General features: G+C 47.7%; 1 protein-coding gene across 2 annotated transcripts in view; it reads left to right on the top strand.

Annotated features, from left to right (window-relative positions):
* FAM135B (family with sequence similarity 135 member B) overlaps nucleotides 1–18,305 on the top strand; it is a 322,870-nt gene that overhangs the window by 261,790 nt on the left and 42,775 nt on the right. For both annotated transcript variants that reach the window (XR_005211678.1, XM_037803310.1), the window contains exons 8-11: nucleotides 854–1,007; nucleotides 3,139–3,188; nucleotides 13,462–13,617; nucleotides 14,405–14,478. Coding sequence is in view for 1 of the 2 variants with exons in the window: in XM_037803310.1 (XP_037659238.1) it covers nucleotides 854–1,007; nucleotides 3,139–3,188; nucleotides 13,462–13,617; nucleotides 14,405–14,478 (434 nt within the window). In the remaining variant the exon portion in view is untranslated. The remainder of the gene's footprint in view (nucleotides 1–853; nucleotides 1,008–3,138; nucleotides 3,189–13,461; nucleotides 13,618–14,404; nucleotides 14,479–18,305) is intronic.

Raw genomic sequence — 18,305 nt, 5'->3', positions numbered from 1 at the left:
GGTCTCCGAGTCACTTGTGGACTTAGGCATCTATTTCTCACAGGACAAGCTGAATTTGTCTAACACTGCTGATGTGATACACTCTGCACCTACAAACAGAGTATGATCACAGAGCATTCCCACGCTGCATGTCACACTGAGAACCTCTTACAAAGTGCACTTTCGTCATTGATTATTTGTCCTCACAGCTTCTTCCTATTTTAGGGCAATACATTTTTCTCTTTTTCAGCACTACCTTCTACCCACCTGCCTGCTACAAGGGTCTTTCTAAGTTCTTTTTCTCCCTCAAAACTTCATACTCTTTCCATTAAAGGACAATATAGTCTCGCTGTTGTTGGGCTTGGCCATTTGAGTTCTTTATTCAATGGTGTGTGAAATAGTGTCATATATGCTACATCTTTCCAAAACTCTTAATCTCTGTAGGTAAAGGGATGTGGATCACGAAAAGAATCCTCCTCCCAGCTGCTGGCCATTCTCTATATGTTCCCATGGCCTCTTCTTATTATGTGCCTTGCGGTGGCAGAGGGAAGGGGTTTGCACGTGGCTGTCATTCAATTCCCTTGTCATTGCTATTATTATTATTATTTTAATTTAAACATGATAAGACAGAGGTTTGGCAGATTTTATGATTTTTTCCACACAAAGGGTTAAAGAAGAGAATCAAACTCAGACCTCTCTGCCTGCAAAACTTCTCCTGGAAACTTTAACTTCTTCCCAGTTTTCCTAAGAACCAGACTTGCTTCCCTAAACCACCAAACATTTTGTGGCTTTTGGTGGTGCAGGCTGGTGGAGCCTTGTACCACCTGGGCCATTTGCAATATTCCTCATTTTCTGTTTTGTTTCACCCCCGCAGGGAAGCTTCTATGTGCCCTCAGAGAACTGCATGCAACACGCATACAAGTGGCACCGGGACCTGTGCCACCTGCTCTTAAATGCCCACCGGGGCCTTCGCGCCTACTTCCTTGTCATCATGAGGGACATCCCGGAGCTGCCACACATGGAGCTGGGTAAGGGCATGTGGACAGGAAGAAGGAACCACTTCCCAGCCGCTGACCTTTCTCTTTTGGGCTAGGAACTGAGAAAACTTGACACGCTTTATAAATGTCTCGGTATCAAACACTGTTGTTCAGGTAGGTTTTTCTACATCATTCCAGCAAGGGGGAATCTCAGAAGTGCAAAGGCAGTTAAAAAAAAGACATGAGTGCCTCAAGGCATAGCCATTTACTCCTTCATTCATTCACCAACTATTTATTGATGCTTATTACATGCCTGGCCCTATTGGTGCAGGATGTTAAGTTGCTTTCTAGGGGGAAATTTTACTTTATAGTGTTTTCTTATTTAGGCTGTAATCATGAGATTACAACTTATAAAAGTATAAAACAATTAAGAGAATCTATATATGTATATATTTAATAAATAATCATATATATGTTTATAATACATAATCTGATGATTATAAAAGCTTTCCATGATTCATCACACTTGGTCTTCTGGGATGAATTGCTTCTTGCACATGGATTTTCCAAAGATTAGACATCATGGAGATAGATCATTGGACCCAAATCCCTCTTGTTTGACAGATGAAGGAACCAATGCTCAGAGAGGTGATGCGGCTTGCTCAGGGTCACACAGCAATCCATGGCAGAAGTATGATGGGCCCACAGGAATCCTGACTCCTGGGACAGGGTCCTTTATGCCACGCCACACTCATTTACACAGGTGATGTGTGGTGGCTCTCCTCAAAGCCCTGCTGTGAGGCCCCTCTGCCTCTGGAACACAGGCCACATCCGCTAGCCTGGCATTCAGAGCTAACACCTCTGTCAACTTCAGAATTCTGCTAGGTCCCTTGATTTCCCTGACAGTCACCCTGGACCTCTCCTGCTGAGACAGTGGTGCTTTGGCCGTCTTTCTGTCCTTGAACATTGTCTGTCATTGTACTGAACCCACCAATCACAATGAGGTAGTTGCACATGTTGCCCCCCCCCCCACACACACTAGCCTGCTGGTCTTGGAGAGCAGAGACCTCTGAGATGCTTCATCATACCCTGTACCTGGCAGGTGAGTGAAGGAGCAGGTGCTGTGCCATTACTCAGCTGAGTTCTGGTGTCCTCTTACCTTCCAGCCTTATCAGCCCCAACAAACCCTGTGCTCAGGTAGTGCCATTCGAATCCCATGATCTTTGAGTTGAATTTTTTTCAGATGATTGAAGCAAAGACCCAGAATCAGAGCCAGTTTACCTAGTTGCAAGGGACAATGGATATTGTGCAGTAGCAGTTGGCTTCCACTGTCACCTTTTTTTAACCCAATAGAACTGAGTTTGCTTATTGCTCATTCAGTCACTTATATTTTTATTGAGCACCTACTGTGTGCAGCATTGTGCTGGCCTCTAAGGACACCGCAGTAATCAAGTCCTGTGTGCCTGGTGGAGTTCCCAGGTGGGGAGTCAGGTGGGGAGGTGCAGCCTAAGCGCCTTGTAAGCTGAGGCGCTAAGGAAGGGCTACCCCCCTCACCTGGTAGCAGCACTTTAATTAAAATCCATGACCTCGGCCTCAGTGAAGGAGGGAAAAGTCCAAGCACAGCCACATCTGTGAATGTTAAATCACAAATGGCCCAAGAGGGTCCCCACTGATAGACGGTGTGATTGCAGGTTCCACTGTGGCCACTGGAAGGTGAGAAAGTTCATTACCAGCAGTTAGTGGAGCTGGGACGAGGCTTGGCTCCACCAGCCACTTCTTGGGGCTTCCAAGTTTTCATCTATAAGATGGGGGTACAAATCCATGCCCTGCATACATCATGGAGACTTGTCTCTGTGTGTGTGCACTCACAAAAGCACAAATGACTGTGGAATCACTTTGGATCGCACAAAATGTGTGAATCTACTGTTTTTCCTGAACGCATGCATGAAAGGATGTTGACCTTCATCTGGTGCCGGATCTCATGGCTTCACATCAGGCTTATGCCTTTTATAAACATGGCCCATTTAGGTGACTAGAACAGATAGACGCAGAATCCTCAGAATTGGGCTTTTCTCTGTGACTTCATGCCGATCTGAAATGCATGCTTCTTTCATTTAATTAGCAACTGCTGCATTTTAGTGGACGTTCGTTTAATAATTGTTGTTGTTGTTTTTCTTTCTAGAGGCCCTTGCTGTTGAAGAAACACTCTCTCAGCTGTGTTCAGGGCTACAGGTAATTAGAGAATTTGACCCCTCAGGTCTGCGTGGCAATAACTATGTGGGGGAAATTGTTTCCTTGCTTGCTAAGAAGGCAGGCAGGAGAAGACAGGACTTGTAACCTCATGCTGCCTCTCATACTGGAGAATACTCTCTCATCCTGTTACCCCAAATCAGCTTGTCTATTAGGCGCCTGTGGTGGGCCCAGCTCTGTGCTAGATACTTTGAAAAAACCAAGCAGGTTAAGATGTCTCTGTTTCTCTGGAGCTCACAGTGCATTCAGTAATTTGGCTGTTGTCTCTCCACTTAACAAACATTAATTGACAACCTAGTAAGTGCTTCTGGCTGTGGGTGATAGAGACCTTGCCCCTGTCCTCTGATGGCCTCAACCATAGCAGGGAAGCTAGCATCAGTAATGACGATGAAAATAATAATGTATATTTGTCAAAAAATCCGTCAAGCACCTCTTAAGAATTTGTGCTTCAAGATATTTAGCAAATGCATGTTATTGTTATTTACAGTCTGTGGAACACTTCCAAATCCCATTAAATTGGATGGTGTGGGTGGTTGTAATTATGCTTATATTAGCAAGAGATAAATTCAGATGAGAAGGAGCATAGTAACTTAGGATTGGTGATGCAGCTATTCAAGGTAGAAGCAAGACTCAAAAGCAAACTATCTCACCTCCAATTGAGAGCTCTGTCTTTTAAACTAGTGGTTCTCACCCCAGACTGCATATTACAATCATCCTTAGAGTTTATAAAAATGCCTTTGCCTGGCCCCACCCAAACCTGTTGAAACAGAGTATTTGGGCATGGGATTCAGGTATTGGCATTTTCATTAAGAGCTTCCCAGATATATATATATATATATATAATTTGCAGCCAGGGGTAAGAACCTCTGCTTTGGACCATGTATTACAGATAGCAAAATTCAATGTTGCAGAGTTGGGTATTTGGAGCTGGAGAGCTTTAGGGAAGGACTTGTGGGGGGCAGAGCCATTGGCATGAGCCCCAAAGAATAAGTAGGACTTATTACTTTTATTAATATCACAAACTCTGCCCTCAAGGCAAAGAAGGGCAGGCTGCATGCAAGGAGGAGAGGAGTCTGTTTACAGAGGCTACAAGGGACAATAAGTCTTGTATAGGACCTCAGTGCCAACACACACAGGAGCTTACACCCTATAGCTTGGGCTCAGCAAATGCAGGGTGTCAGATGGATGGCTAAGCCAGACAAGGGCCCATGAGGCTACAGATGGGTGCAGCTCTTCCTTCCTCCCCGAAGTGCACCCCTAGCCAGCTGCCACCTTGGAAAGGACCCACCAGCTTCATAGTCACACTGGTCTGTGTTCAAATCCAGGCTCCAGGCCCCTCCTCACATCGACTTTGTGACGCTGGGCAAGTGACTCAGCCTCCAGGGCCTCGGGTTCCTCATCTGCATATTGGGGTGCTGTGAAGGAATCACAAAAGCCCCCGGGGGAGTGCGTGGCCCATGAGGTCCCTCTTTTTCCAGGACTGGCAGGGCCTCCCTCGGCTTCCACCTCCCCCAAGTTCTGGCCAGAGCAATGGGCCTGTGGGAGGCAGAGCTCAGGGTCCTGGAGGAAACTATTTACATCTGTAAAATATCAGAAATTAAGTCTTAGCAGTTAAAAACAAAAAACATGCACGCAAGTCAACTTTCCGGTTCCCGCAATTGGAAAGGTAGGGCTGGTGAGCACCTTAGCCACCATGTGTCAACCCACCAGCATCTCTCCTGTGGGCCCAAGAGTGAAAACGGGTGAGGAGTCAGAGGTGGTGTGGCTGGCTGGTTCTGTGGGTTGGTTTTCTGTGGATGGCTTGCTCAGCTTCCAGAAGCTTTTCTTCCCAAGGCCAGGAACACCATCTCCTCCAGCGGCACCACCAGCAACAATGCCGGCACCAACAGCTAACGTTTATGCAGCACGAGCTTTCAGCTGGGCTCCCTTCCAAAATGCGTGTCGTGCAATATGTCGTCTAACCTACCGTTACTGAAGCACTTGACCAGGGTCAGTCTGTGAGTAGTGGAGAGAGCAGGACTCACCCCCAGTCCTTCCCACGTCAGAGCCTGTGCCACCACCTCTGAGTCCACGGCCCTGTCCCCTACTGCAGCCACAGTCCCAGGGCAGGGCAGGGTGCTTCCCTTTTTCTCCTTACGCGTCTCTTAATGGGATGATGGGAATCCTGGCATATGGCAAAGAGTATTCACGTGGGAAACATGGCTTTGAATTCCATACCTATTAACTGTGTGATTATAGGCAAGTGCTCAACCTTTCTAAGCCTCAGTTTTATAATCTGTAAAATGGGAATATAATCACTTGCTTTTGTTGATGTATTTTTCTTTTAGCCTGTACCCATGGCACACTTGCTCATTGCCTGGTGCCTGTTATGTGCTCTGGGGGCACTTCCTCATTGAATCCACAGGGCAGTTCTGTAAAAGAGCAAACATGCTCTGCTCAGTTTATGGGGGAGGACCTGGCCTTGGCTCACCAAGGCTGAATCATTTGCCTAGAGGCCCAGTGCTAGCAGAATAGGCCGCAGCTCCTGTGACGCTGAGCCCTCCCTCCCGGCCATGGTGCCATCCCAGGAAGTAGAATTGGTGGCAGGGGTTAGAGATGGGGCCCATGAAGCGTCCACACAAGCCCTACACCATGCAGTGAACGCAGAAAATGCTAACTGTCATCTTTGGTGCAATCATTATTGGGCTCTGGCTTGTCATTCCCCGTCACTGAGTAAGTCCTGGGGTTGCATGGGCCCTGGGCAGGGGATATGGTTAAAAGGCCATAGTCTTCAGTTCATGGCCACAAAGGATCACTATTTCCCTGAGCTACCGACCTGTGCTGCTTTTTATAAAGTCTGATTGCCCAGGAGAGTTTTGACTCATTTTGGCAAATATTTTTTGAGTCCCCACTTTTAGCCAGGCCCTGTGTTAGGCCCTGGGAGCGCGGGGACTCCAGGGGCGATCCCCTTCTCTCGTGGAGAGCACAGCATAACGAGATCTGTTCACTCTCGGTCCTCCACCGCCTGGAAGAGCTCCTGGCACCTGGAAAGCCCTAAATCAAAGCTTGAAGGAGTGAATGAACAAACGAATTGCAGGAAGGATACATGCTACTACAGGGAAGAAATGGCATGACCTGGGGCAGTTAACTTCACTTCTCTGAGGCCACTTGCTCATCTGCAAATGAGGTGCATTCACTGCTTCCCTAAACCTGCATGGTTCTGTGCATTGTGTAGAGACCAGGGTTAAGCGTAGACCTCGGGGAGCGGTCCTGAATCCTCCAGGCTGGCCGGCTGGCTCTGGGCCATCATTTCACCTCCCGGTGCCTGGCCCCCCAGGGGCTGCGTGCTCACAGGGCATCAGGAGGATGGGGTGAGCTCACCGTGCACAGGGTGCAGGACGGGGCCGGGCTGCGACCCCTGCTGCCCTGGGCCTTGGTGGTCCCACCCACTGGGCACGCAGGCTAGTGGGTATTGTGGAAGTGGGTGCGGAGCCAGGAGGACTGGGAGAAGGCAGACCCCAGAGAGGGGGCGTCGCTGGAGGCCGGAGGGCAGAGCGAGCTGAGAGCAGGGCCTGTGCTGAAGGGAGGCTGGGGACGCCTGAGGCTGAGGGCAGGGCTCCCGGGCTGATTAGGAAGGGGTCTGCACGCCCCTCACCCTAAGGAGCTTGGAGTAGTCCCCAGGCCACAGGGAACCATGAAGAATATCGAGAAGGAGGATGACAAGCTTTCTGGGGGTTGTGCGGGAAACCGATTGAAAGGGAGTCTTGAGGCAGGAGGGCTGGGTGGTCGCAGCTGCAGCAGCCATGACAGGATGCTGGCGTCGGTGTAAGGGGACCTGCTCCACGCCCAGGACACACTCAGCCCTCAAGGCAACTCCTCAGAGCAGCCCTGGGAGGCGGGCACTGATAACCCCGGTCATTTTACAACAACACAGGGGCGTGGTGGCTTCCTTAAAAGCACAGACCCACCAGGGCGGGCCCTGGACTGGAACCCAAGGCCACCTGCATCCCAGCCCCCGCAAGCATATGGCATCTAGCTCCTGCAGGGTCCCAGTGAGAGGTTAGGAGGTTGGACCTCAGGCCGCAGATGAGTCACAAAACTGCATTTCAGGAGAGGCTCCGCGGTTGCCCTCCCCTCTGGGCATGCCCCGAATGGCAGGATTCTGCCGCCTCTTGGTGTGGAAGGCTGCGGAGCTGCAGGCTTTATTTACTTTGCACAAAGCAACCGCAGTAGCAGAGGCTGCACGGGTGCGGAGGTGTCCGGGGAGAAGAGGGGCGGGGTGGGTGTCAGCAGATGGCACGTGTTGCTAAAAGGCTGGCCCTGGTGGCTGGTGGCCCTGGGGGTCAGAGTGGAAAAAGCCACGCCCCCACACTCCACGCCCCAAGTACCCCCAACCAAAAAGTTTCCCTCCTGCCTGCAGAGGCATTTGGAGGCCGAGATCGCCACCTGGAGGCCAAGCGCGAACAGCAGTGAAGTTATCCGTCTCCACTCAACAGTTGAAAACCATCAGGTGATTTGAGAGGCACTGCAAGCATGGAGCTCTGCAGCAGTCGAGTGCTTTGTATTTATCTTTACTCCATGTGTAACGACATACACTTTAAACATTTACTAAGCAACCTCCTGTGCCAGCCACTCGGCTATTTGTTGGGAATACAGAGATGGAAGACACCTACCCAGGCCCCGGCAGCCTAGTGAGAGACAGATCTGTCCACAGCTAAGACAGAAGATGTCAACAGGTCTGTGCTAGAACCTGGGGTGCAAGATGCAGGGGCTTTGGGAACACAGAGGAGGGTCTCACCCTGACTGGCTAGGAGTTGAGGGTGATGCTACAGCCAGGTTAGCCGCGTGATGGGGGGAGGGTGCCAGACGTGCCCTTGGGGAGGGCGTCCAGGCAGGAGGAGCAGCGTTGCGGAGGTCAGGGGTAAGAACCAGGTTCAGGCACCATGCTGAGAATGCACCAGAAAGCAAATGTCAATTTTCTTTACAAAGACGGCCACGTGGGGTTCCCTGTAATACAAGCAGTCCCTCCCTGTTTGCCCCCATAAGCCTCTGGGAGATCCCAAATTGCCACACTAGTCTTTCTGCACCTCCTCAGTAGAAAATATTAGAGATGGGTGCAGTGATCAAGCATAAATACACAGGCACCAATTCCAGCTGTGCCTTGGTGTTGTGTTGTTTTGCCAGTCCCCTTGTTGGAATTTGTTAATGACATCATTTCATTCAAGACCCCAAATGTCCTTTTGTGGAAGATAGTCCAGGAGGAGGTTCAGTCCAGTGAAGTTAAGTGACTTTCTCAAGACCCCACAGTGGAGGAGATTGCCATGAACCCAGGAGACCTGATTCAAAGACCCCCTCTTTCTCTTTGTAAAATGCCAGGCTACTGTTTTGTACACAGTGACTGCTGTAAGTGCACTGCCACAGTTTCTAAGAAGGTTGACAGTCCCTTCTAGTTCCCAACCAGTTAAATAATTAGCGAGAGGCTAAGCCACTTCCTTCTCCAGGGGGCCGTACAATGGGGTTCAGAAGAGAAGAAAAGATCAAGGGAGGTGCCCACAGCCTACCATTCCATTGGCTTTTTGAACAAGGAGCACAAGAAAAGCAACTGATGTAAATGGAGCACCCACTGTGTGCTGTTCCCATTGATAGGTCTGTTAAATTCTCACTGAATCCTCCTGATGCTGTGGTTTTATCAGCCCCATTTCCCAGCAGAGGAAACTAAAGCTTTAGAGAGTTCCTGATGGCTGCTCTCATCCCTTCCCTCCCCATCCTGGCCAGCCAGGGTCCTTAGCGCTGTCTTCAGCACCAACCCTCAAGGACAACTCATAGTTTTGATTATTTAGGCCCCCCACCCCCACCCCAGGGTAGCCAGGGAGTGACAGGTCTCAGTTACAGGCAACTTATTTGAGTAACGTATTCATTTCTTTCTCCTGACCTGAACTTCTCAAACTTAAATATGCATCAGAACTACCTGGGGATCTTGTTAAATTGCAGGTTCCGATTCAATTGTCTGAGGAGGGTTGGGAGATCCTGCATTTCTAACATGTTCCCAGGAGAAGGTGGTGCAGCTGGTACTGGGACCACCCAGTTCAGACGCGGAGACTCCATCGGGGGGACGCCCTTCCCATCACCCTCCAGTAGGCCCTTAGCTGCCTCCTTCACCCTCCACCACGCGCTGGGGCCAGGCCCAGTCCCACCCTGCTCACCAGAACTTCCCCTCCCGATGCGACCCTCCCAAGTGGCAGGTTTCCTGACTGCATTCCAGAGCATCCCAATGAGGACTCAGGGGGCTTGGCAGCAGTGCCAGTCTTCCTATCTGGTGCCTGCTCCCCTAGAATGTGGAGGCCCACTGCCCCCAGGGAACTCACACATTTCAGGACTGCTCTGTTTACTGGGTTAGACCCTCAACGGTGGGCAACCTGCCCGATTCAACTTTTGCAGAGTTGGCTGCAGTAGGCATGGGAGCCAAACTCCATTACATCTCTCTTGCTATCCTAGGGGCTCCCCATCACCCATGGGGGTGGAAGTCAAAGCAATGGGCACGTGATGCTCCTCTCACCTGCTGGCTCTGCTTGCCCCCTTCCTGCACACCTGTGTCCCAGGCCCTGGGACTCTCGCCCTTTGGGGGACACAGCAGGTGTTCTAGCCCCCATGCCCCTCTGTGGGCTACTGCCCCTGCACGGTCCACCCCCTCTTGCCTTCTTTTCATGCCTGACATAATCCCAGCAGTCTGCAAAGCCCAAGCCAAATGCTCACTCTTTGGGGCTCTGTCCTGAGATCTCGAGATCTGAGGGCTCCCTGTGGCCTCTTTGCTCTATCCAGCCATAGCTCAGACAAGTATGATGATTAATGATCTTTGCACATTTCTCAACAACGAGCTCCTGCATGGCAGCATCTGCAGCCTGTTACCAAAACGTACTGGGTGCTCAATAAATATTTGCTAGAACAACTGCAAAATGAGTCTCCAAATAGCACCGGGGAGAGAATGGTCCCTCCAAGTAATTATTAAGCTGAATTCTAGGGAAGACACTGGGTGGCATAGATTGGGTAAGAGCCTCTCCCAAAAACCAACTGTTCTTCACCCACATCACGCTTGGGCCTGAGACATCTCTAGAGATGAACTTTGTGGAACTGTTGCCGTACATTGCTACGGTAAGAGCCTTGGGCCACCTGAAGGAACAGATGCTCAGTGAAAGGGGTATTAGGTGAGTTCCCAGCCAGAAACCTCCAGGCATCCCCTGGAGAGTTGCAGAATTTGAAAAGTGGGAGATCTTCCTGTCTTCTACAAATGCATGTGGGAGCTCTGCCTCCCTTGGCTGGTTGAACCTGGGGTCTGCAGAGGGTGCAGTGGGGTTCCTGAGCAGCGCGGACCCCTGGGTTCCAGCGTTGGCTCCAAACAGTTGCTTCCTGTGTCACCTCAGGGCTGTGGCTTCACCACTAGTGCCTTGCTTACTTCATCTGTAAGTAGGCGTGATAACAAGGCACCTACCTGGTCGGATTGGTAGGATAAAGAAAGTTAATTGCTATAAAGCACTTAGCGCCAAGTGTCCCCCGTCAGCTGTCGTTCTTGCCAGTGTTTTATGAGATGCCCGTTGAGGGTTCAGGAGAGACTGTCCAGACAAAGGCAATGTGCAAAGGCAGGGGTTGCTCCTCCTATAGGGGTTTGCAGACCTGAGCATCTGGGGAACTTTTTAAAAATGCGAGTGTCTGTACTCAGAGATTCTGAGATGCAGCCCAGACGCCTGTAGTCTTTTAGTCTCACAGTGATTCTAAAGGGCAGCTGGGATGGAGAACCTCTGTGAGGGACCATGACTTGTCCAGGGAACGTAAAACAGGCTTCTCTTTGCTACGGTCTGCTTACCTTGAAGACACAATGCAGGCATCACCTCCTCCAGGGAGCCCTCCACGCACTTTCCACACACTCAGTGTGTGTCACTTCAGTAGTCCTCTGTAGCGTTTTTATGTTTTTTTTAACTATCTAAATAAATAGTTGTAACTAGACTGAAAACCTTATACCAGGCTGTTATTTTGCTTTGGCTCCCCAGAGCTCAGCAGCCCCCCAGGCATAATAAACAGGCAACAGGCAGAGCAAGGGGGCAAAGGACCCCCTGCAGCCCCCGGGGAGGGTAAGCTGGGAGGGGCTGCAGCAGGGGCAGCGGCTGAGCAATTTTTTCAGGCGGTCTCACCGGAGACGGCATTGGGTCAAAATCCCATCCTTGTCAGCACAACGGGCTGCTCCTTGGCCCTGCAGGAGACGCCCCTCCAAGCCCATCACCTGTAATTGCACAGGCCCAGGCATCCGGGAAAGGAGGGATGTTCTCCTGTGGCTTAAGTAGCAGCTTCCTTTGGAGCCGTGTCTATTGTAAACTGAGAATAAAAAAAAAAAAAAATCTCCCAAAGACACATTTAATACATAGCTTTTTATTTTTGCCTTTTTCATTCTGGTGGCTGAACTCAGAACCCCTGCAGTCTTTGCTGGCTTCACTGCAGTGGGGGTGTGGGGGGCACTGTGGGTGACAGAATAAGGAGGGCAGTGTAAGTTATTGAGGCATGGGGTACCTTGGTACGTATCTCACAAAATCATGTATTTATTCAAAGAGAGACTAAGTTTACATTCTCTGCCAACCTTTGTGCATTGGGAATACTGAGAAGGCCAAGGCTCAAAATGCAGACGAGGGAGGGATCAGGGAGTAAAAGGAGCACTATAGGGCTGGAGGTGCTGAGAGGGCTCTGTTCAAGGTCAAGTGGTCCTCGAGGAGAGGGAGGTCAGCTTTACACCGGAGCAAACTGGAAGTACCACGAGTCATCCGAAATAAGATGACATTGCACGGGTCCCTCGAAGGGTTACCTGGTGGATGATTGATAAGTCCAAGGTGGTGAAGAGGAGGAAGGAGACTGGAAGGTGAGAAGAGAGGGCATTCCAAGGTGACGGCGCAGCCTGGTCAAGAGCTTGGAGTTGGAAATAGCCAGGTGTGCCCGGGTTATTGGAAGCAGGTGAGTTGCGTCTGGGGCACTGGGTCAAAGCCAGGAAGGGACAGAGCCAGAGGCAAGCCTGAAAATGTGTTGGGGCAAAGTGGTGCTGAGTGTCGACATAAAAGTTTGTCCTCAGCAGCAAGGGTTGTTGACTGGAGTATCTAAAGATGAACCACTCTAGTCCATCCAAAAACCTTGCCATCCAGTTCAGAGGTTTTCCAGTGACCAAGTCCCCAAATGCCTCTACCCAGTCCTTGCTTTTCTGCTTCTTAACTCTTCTGGCCATGTTGTGTCATGAGAGTGAGCCAGAAGTGGACATTCCCTGTTTGATCCCTGCCTCCCACAGAGTCAGTGCTGGAAATAATGCCATTCACGCATTTTGAAGCTTTGCAGCCTGGGTAGTTATCAAACACTGATGTTACCTCTTGGAAGAAGCAGCTCAAAAATGCTACAGTTGAACAATAACCTGCATCTGGGAGCTAGTCATTAGTTACAAAGCAGCAGTAGCCAACATTTAGAAAGGCTTACTGTGTGCAAAATTTTCCCTTCCCTCATTTTCTTACTCCCAAATGCCCTCTCCCCACCTGCCATGCCTTCAGCTAGCATCAGACTTTAGTTCTAAAAGAACATCAGGTCTTTAGAGAACAAAAAAAGGAACATCCAGTGTTTCAAATTAGGCATTGCCTTTTACATCTTCCTATGTGTTATTACATTAAAAAAGCAGCTATTTGCTTTGCATGCTCATTTTACAGATGAGAAAACTGAGTCACAAGACAAAGAAGGCACAGAGGCATGGTTTTGAAGGTCTATAGTTATGTGCCCTTGCTCTATCATCCCTGATAGAGAGCACCACAGCACTTTTGATTGCCAACCCACTTTCCTATCTGTCCCACTGAATGAAGCTCCCTGAAGGCAGAGACCCTCTTTTATGCATCTCTGTGTCTCTGCTTATTCCAGGCATGCATGTGGCACATGGAAGATGCTCATTTAAACCCTAGGCTTCATAAATGATGCTAGAATGCCAACTTTTTGTACACATAGCAGGGTGACCTTATGGACAGGACTAAAGCCTTTGGATGTTTTGTAGACTGTGAAGAACTACCTAAATATTTTATTATCATCACTGTTTCTTTAACTCTCAGATTGAGAGTGATATGATAAAAACAATCCTATAGGGCTATGAGATGTAATATAACGTCACAGGCGTACAGAAAAAGGAGAGTCATGAGAAACAGAGAAGTCCGCCAAATCTACAGTAACTTAACAGAGTGGGGGGGCATTGACCACCACCTTTTTCTTTCTCCAGATGTTGAACAATCCAGAGAAAATAGCTGAGCAGATAAGTAAGGACCTTGCCTGGCTGGCCTCCCACCTGATGGCTCTGTGGACCCAGTTCCTGGACACGGTCACCCTGCACTCCCAAGTGACCACTTATCTCACCCAGGAACATCACACCTTGAGGGTAAGCTGCCAAATGGCATCGACGCTGCAATCACCTGTCAGTACTCTCTCAAGGGAGCTTTAGGAGAGTCAGTTTATTAAACAGAATAAGAATTTGGATTGGCCTCTAAAGATCTGAGTGCTAGTCCTGACTCCACCCTGAACTCACCATGTGACTTTATGAGCTTCTTGACCTGCTGAAGCTCTGTTCTCTCCTTTATAAAGTCCCCTCCTTGACCACTTCATATGATAGCAGAGTCTTTGAAACTTTTTTTTTTTTTAGTATTTGCAAAGGTAAGACCTCATTTTTAGTGTATTTCTTTGCCACCAGCTTGGGTGCATGTGCATTCATATTAAATTCAGAAATATCGATGCTGATCTTCTCATTTGGAGCAAAACAATCAAATGCCTGAGGGCCAGCGTCTACCAGTGCCTAAGAAATACATTGAAACGACAGCTCTGCCAATTCAGTTTCTTTTGCATTTATTTATGGTCCCTGTTTGCAAGGGAACTTAACTTCCAGTAGAATAAATAAGACCTGAACATAAAAATGATAGCAAGCAGTGCAAGAATGTATTCATAAGCACCCATTAGATGGTTACCATGAGCCAGGTGTGCGCTAAGATCTAGGCATGAGCGAGGGAAACTGCTGGAAGAGGAGGGGCCGTGGTTAGGGAAGCTTGGGTTGTGGGCAGAGTTCTTCTCCTATTACTACAAACCACTTCCCTCTTCGAACCTCAGTTTCCTTTAAAACATGGAGATAATAGCCACCCAAGGGGTTACACTATTTACATGGTTTTATCCCGCAGGTCCGAAGGTTTTCTGAGGCCTTCTTTTACATGGAGCACCAAAAACTTGCAGTCCTGACCTTTCAGGAAAATCTGTAAGTATTCCTTTCCATTCCCAATTCACTCCCTAAAAGTAGCCACGCAAGACATTCCTGTTTAAAGTAACTTCTTCACTTCATCTTCCCACCCCTGCATGTTCGGTTGGTGATCCCTCTGCAGACAAAAGAGTTAGACAACTTGGGCTGGAGGGAGCTGGCAGGTGGCAGAGGTCAATAGCCAAAGCTGTCTTTTGTTGAGTGTTATCCTGCCTCTGTAGGACAGAATCAGGACTTCTTAGGTCTCTGAAGACATCTGTGCTGTCTTTGCAAAATGAATTAGAAGCAGGTGATGTGGCCACAGCTGTGCCAGAAGGAAACATAGAATTCACCTGGGACTCTGCAGTAGGGAAGGAGTGCATTCAGCATACGAGTTAAGCCTGGGCTTCCTAATTAGGATAGGTTTCTTAAGTTTGCCTTCCTCCAAAAAAATTAAAAAGTACTCAAGACATTTGGTCAGAGGGTTGAAGAACGATGAGGCCATCTTCTCTTACAGGTTTCCCTTACAGTCCCTACAGAGCTTCCTCCAATATGTTTTGATCTTTGCCACTCTAGACCAAGATTTTTGTTTGTAAGTGATTTGTTCACCTCAAAAAATAAATGTGAATGGAATCAGCTCTGAGTTGTCATGGTAAATCTAGCAGGAGAAACACTTGAGATTCATCCATCATTCAAGACCTTTACACCCTCGTTTTTATAATCTTATTTTCTCTGTTTGGAAAGTAGAAGAACATTTGCAATTTACCTCATTGATTCTAACAGTGGGAGGAGCACTAAGGAAAGACATTTCATGTTAACATAACTCTTCTAGAAATATCTTGAGTTGTTTGTTCATTCATTCATTCATTCATTCTAACCCCCAGATAGAACTAGCTGAATGTAGTTTGCAAAACTAAAATCATAACAGCTAATCTGACAAAGGTAAATCTAATTTTGATAGCCACTCGGCAAAAATACTGCAGATCAGGACTACCACAGCAAACCTGCTTCCCCAGGTCACCACAATGATAGGTGACCCTAGAATCCTGGGCCATGGTTGTGTTCTCAGGGAATGTGAGCACACGTGGAGGCTGCAGACACATAGGCGAGTATTCTCCTGGGAAGCTATGCTAGAATGCAACCATTTGTACAAAGTGCAGGTGATAGAGCAGTCAGGTGGGCTGGGTTCAGAACCCTGTTACTCCGCTGATGACTCACAGTGGGTGAGTCCTTGAGAAAGGTTGTTGTTTTTTTTTTTTTAAACTTCACCAAGCCTTAGTTTCCTTTTCCATGAAATGGTAGAAAGATAATAGTTGTGAGGATCAAATGAGAAAATTCATGCATGTGGAATATAGCACATGCAGTGCAAGCCAAAGGCTCTCTGCTCAGAAAAGGTATGATTAGTGAGTTAAACAAATATTCATTGCACACTTAGGCACTGGGGATACAGCAGAGAGGAAATCAAAGACTGTTGTAATGGGTCACTTATTCCAGTGGGGGAATAGAGCAGGAATAAATAAATTACAGCATCCCAGGTCATGACAGTGAAGAAATATACAACAAGGTAAGGGCATAGGAAAAGATGAGAATGTTTAGGGCAAATGTTTAACAACCAGCTACCAGAAAAGCACACAAAAACTCTGGATTGTAGGGTTTGCTGATTACTGTGGTGTAAATACTCCCACCATGGCTGGGTTCAGACTATCACCAAACATGGAATTAGAAAGAGATGCACACAATCAGCTCTTACAAGCCAGTAGTAAGAACTGGATTCAGTGCTAGGTGTGGGGTAGGAGCTGGCTTATCCAGCATGATTGAAGAAAGTCTGAGGATGTGACAGCTGAACAGAGACTGGGCTTAGAGCCATGCTAAGATATGGGGGAAGAATGTTTAGGCAGAGGGAATAGCTGTTGTAAAGTCCCTGATATGGACTTACTGTTTAAGAAGCAGCAAGAAGACAGGTGTAGCTAGAATGGGGTGAGCAAGTAGGAGAAGGGGTCAGAGGCAGGGCCGGAGAGTTAGACAGGCACCAGGTCATACGGGGCCTTATGGACTAGGATAAAGAATTGGTGGTAATTAAACCGTGGTAATTATGACTAATGTTTTTGTTTTTGGTGGTGGTGGTTTTTTGTTTGTTTTGCTATTTGTTTTTTTTTTTTTTTTACTGGCAGATTGGTATAGTGGAAAAAAATGTGGCATTTCAGATCTCATATACTTGGCTATAAATCTGGATTCTGTTACTTATAGTACCTATGATATCAAATTGGTTCCTGAACCTTTTGGGGCTCAACTTCTTATCTGTAAATGGAGATTCATTCATTCAACAACTGTCTATTTAGTGTCAGCTATGTGCCAGTCACTATTTTTGGTGTTGGATATTCATCAGTGAACAAAACAGACAAATTCCCTGTCTCATGGAACTTATGTTCTAGTGGTAAAAGTCAAAAAATCAGTATAACATGCCAGCTAACAGTGCTACAGGGAAGCATATCAGTGTGAGAGGGAGAAAGAGCTCATTCATAGTGCTGCATGGATGTCCCCCCCGAGAAAGTGACATTTGATCAGGACCTGAAGCAGGTGAGGGACTGAGCCCTGCAGATACGTGGGAGATCATAATGTGCATCCTGTAGAGTTATTTAGAGAAATGTGTCAGCATTCAATTAAGAGTAGCCATGAACATAGAAAAGCATAGAACAGAATAGAGAGGAGACTATTCAGAAGAAAGTAGGCTTTTAATGAGGTCGAGTAAGAAGAACTATAAAACAGAGAGGAGCATTTATTCCAGATGAGGAAAATTGCTAGAAGATAGTTAGGGAGTGTTGTGAACAGAGAGAGCCTTGGGCTGACGTGGTGAGCAGGTGCTGTGTGGTGCTGGCAGCCGTGTGTGAGCAGCGGCTCCTCCAGACACCAGCGGTGGAGAGAAAGTAACCTCCGCCCAGAGGTCTTCCTGTCTGCACAGCAGGCAGAACTGTGCTCCTAAGTCAGGATGGACAAGTGGAAATACAAAGCGGCCCAGGTGAAACCCATCCGTCAAGACACATCTTGTCCAACCTTGAACTAGATTGTGTTTTCCCAAACAATTGTTCACAGTCATTTTGTGGGCTGTGAAATAAACTGAGTGGATTTGGGACAGCACTTTTTAACTGAACTAGGATAGGATAGGATAGGATAGGATAGGATAGGATAGGATAGGATAGGATAGGATAGGCTTTAAGGGTAAGAAATGCTTCCTGAAACATTTATTTCAGCATGTGTGTCTGTGAGTATATGTTTCTGGGAGTGTGTGTGCATGATTGTACTGGGTTTCCATGTAAAATGGAGAGCATTTCTTACTGTGTAAATTTTTTTAAAATGCTTAAAACAATGATTTAGACCCAGCTAGTACTTGGGGTTGTGTTTTATTATCCCTCCATAATTATTACCATTGTCTAGCCAGTGCTTTTCATCCAATAGCGAGGCATTCAGTCAAACTTTATTGAACGGATAAGTGTGGGTTTGAAGATCTAAACAAATGTATTAATTTCCATGACAATGATAATTGAGACATCACTTTGTCATTTACATTTCTTGCATTAATAATTATAACATTATTTACATTTTCAATCATTCATTCTACAACATATGATGCATACAGGATTGAACACAATAGACAGTTCACCTGCCTTCGTGGTGCTCACAGCCTATTGAGATCTCTCCAGTAAAAAACTGTGCCAAGTGCACTGGCTCATTTAATTCTCACCTTAACTCTGAGAAGTAGCTACTGATATTACCCCCACTTTACAGAGGGAGGAACTGGGGAAACCCAGGCTCAGACAGGTTAAGTAACTTATCTTGATGGCACAGTGAGC

This window comes from Choloepus didactylus, chromosome 14, assembly GCF_015220235.1.
Source record: "Choloepus didactylus isolate mChoDid1 chromosome 14, mChoDid1.pri, whole genome shotgun sequence".
In the NCBI taxonomy this organism is placed as follows: Eukaryota; Metazoa; Chordata; class Mammalia; order Pilosa; family Megalonychidae; genus Choloepus; species Choloepus didactylus.
Note: the sequence above shows the minus strand (reverse complement) of the source record. Positions and strands in the feature narration are given on the sequence as shown.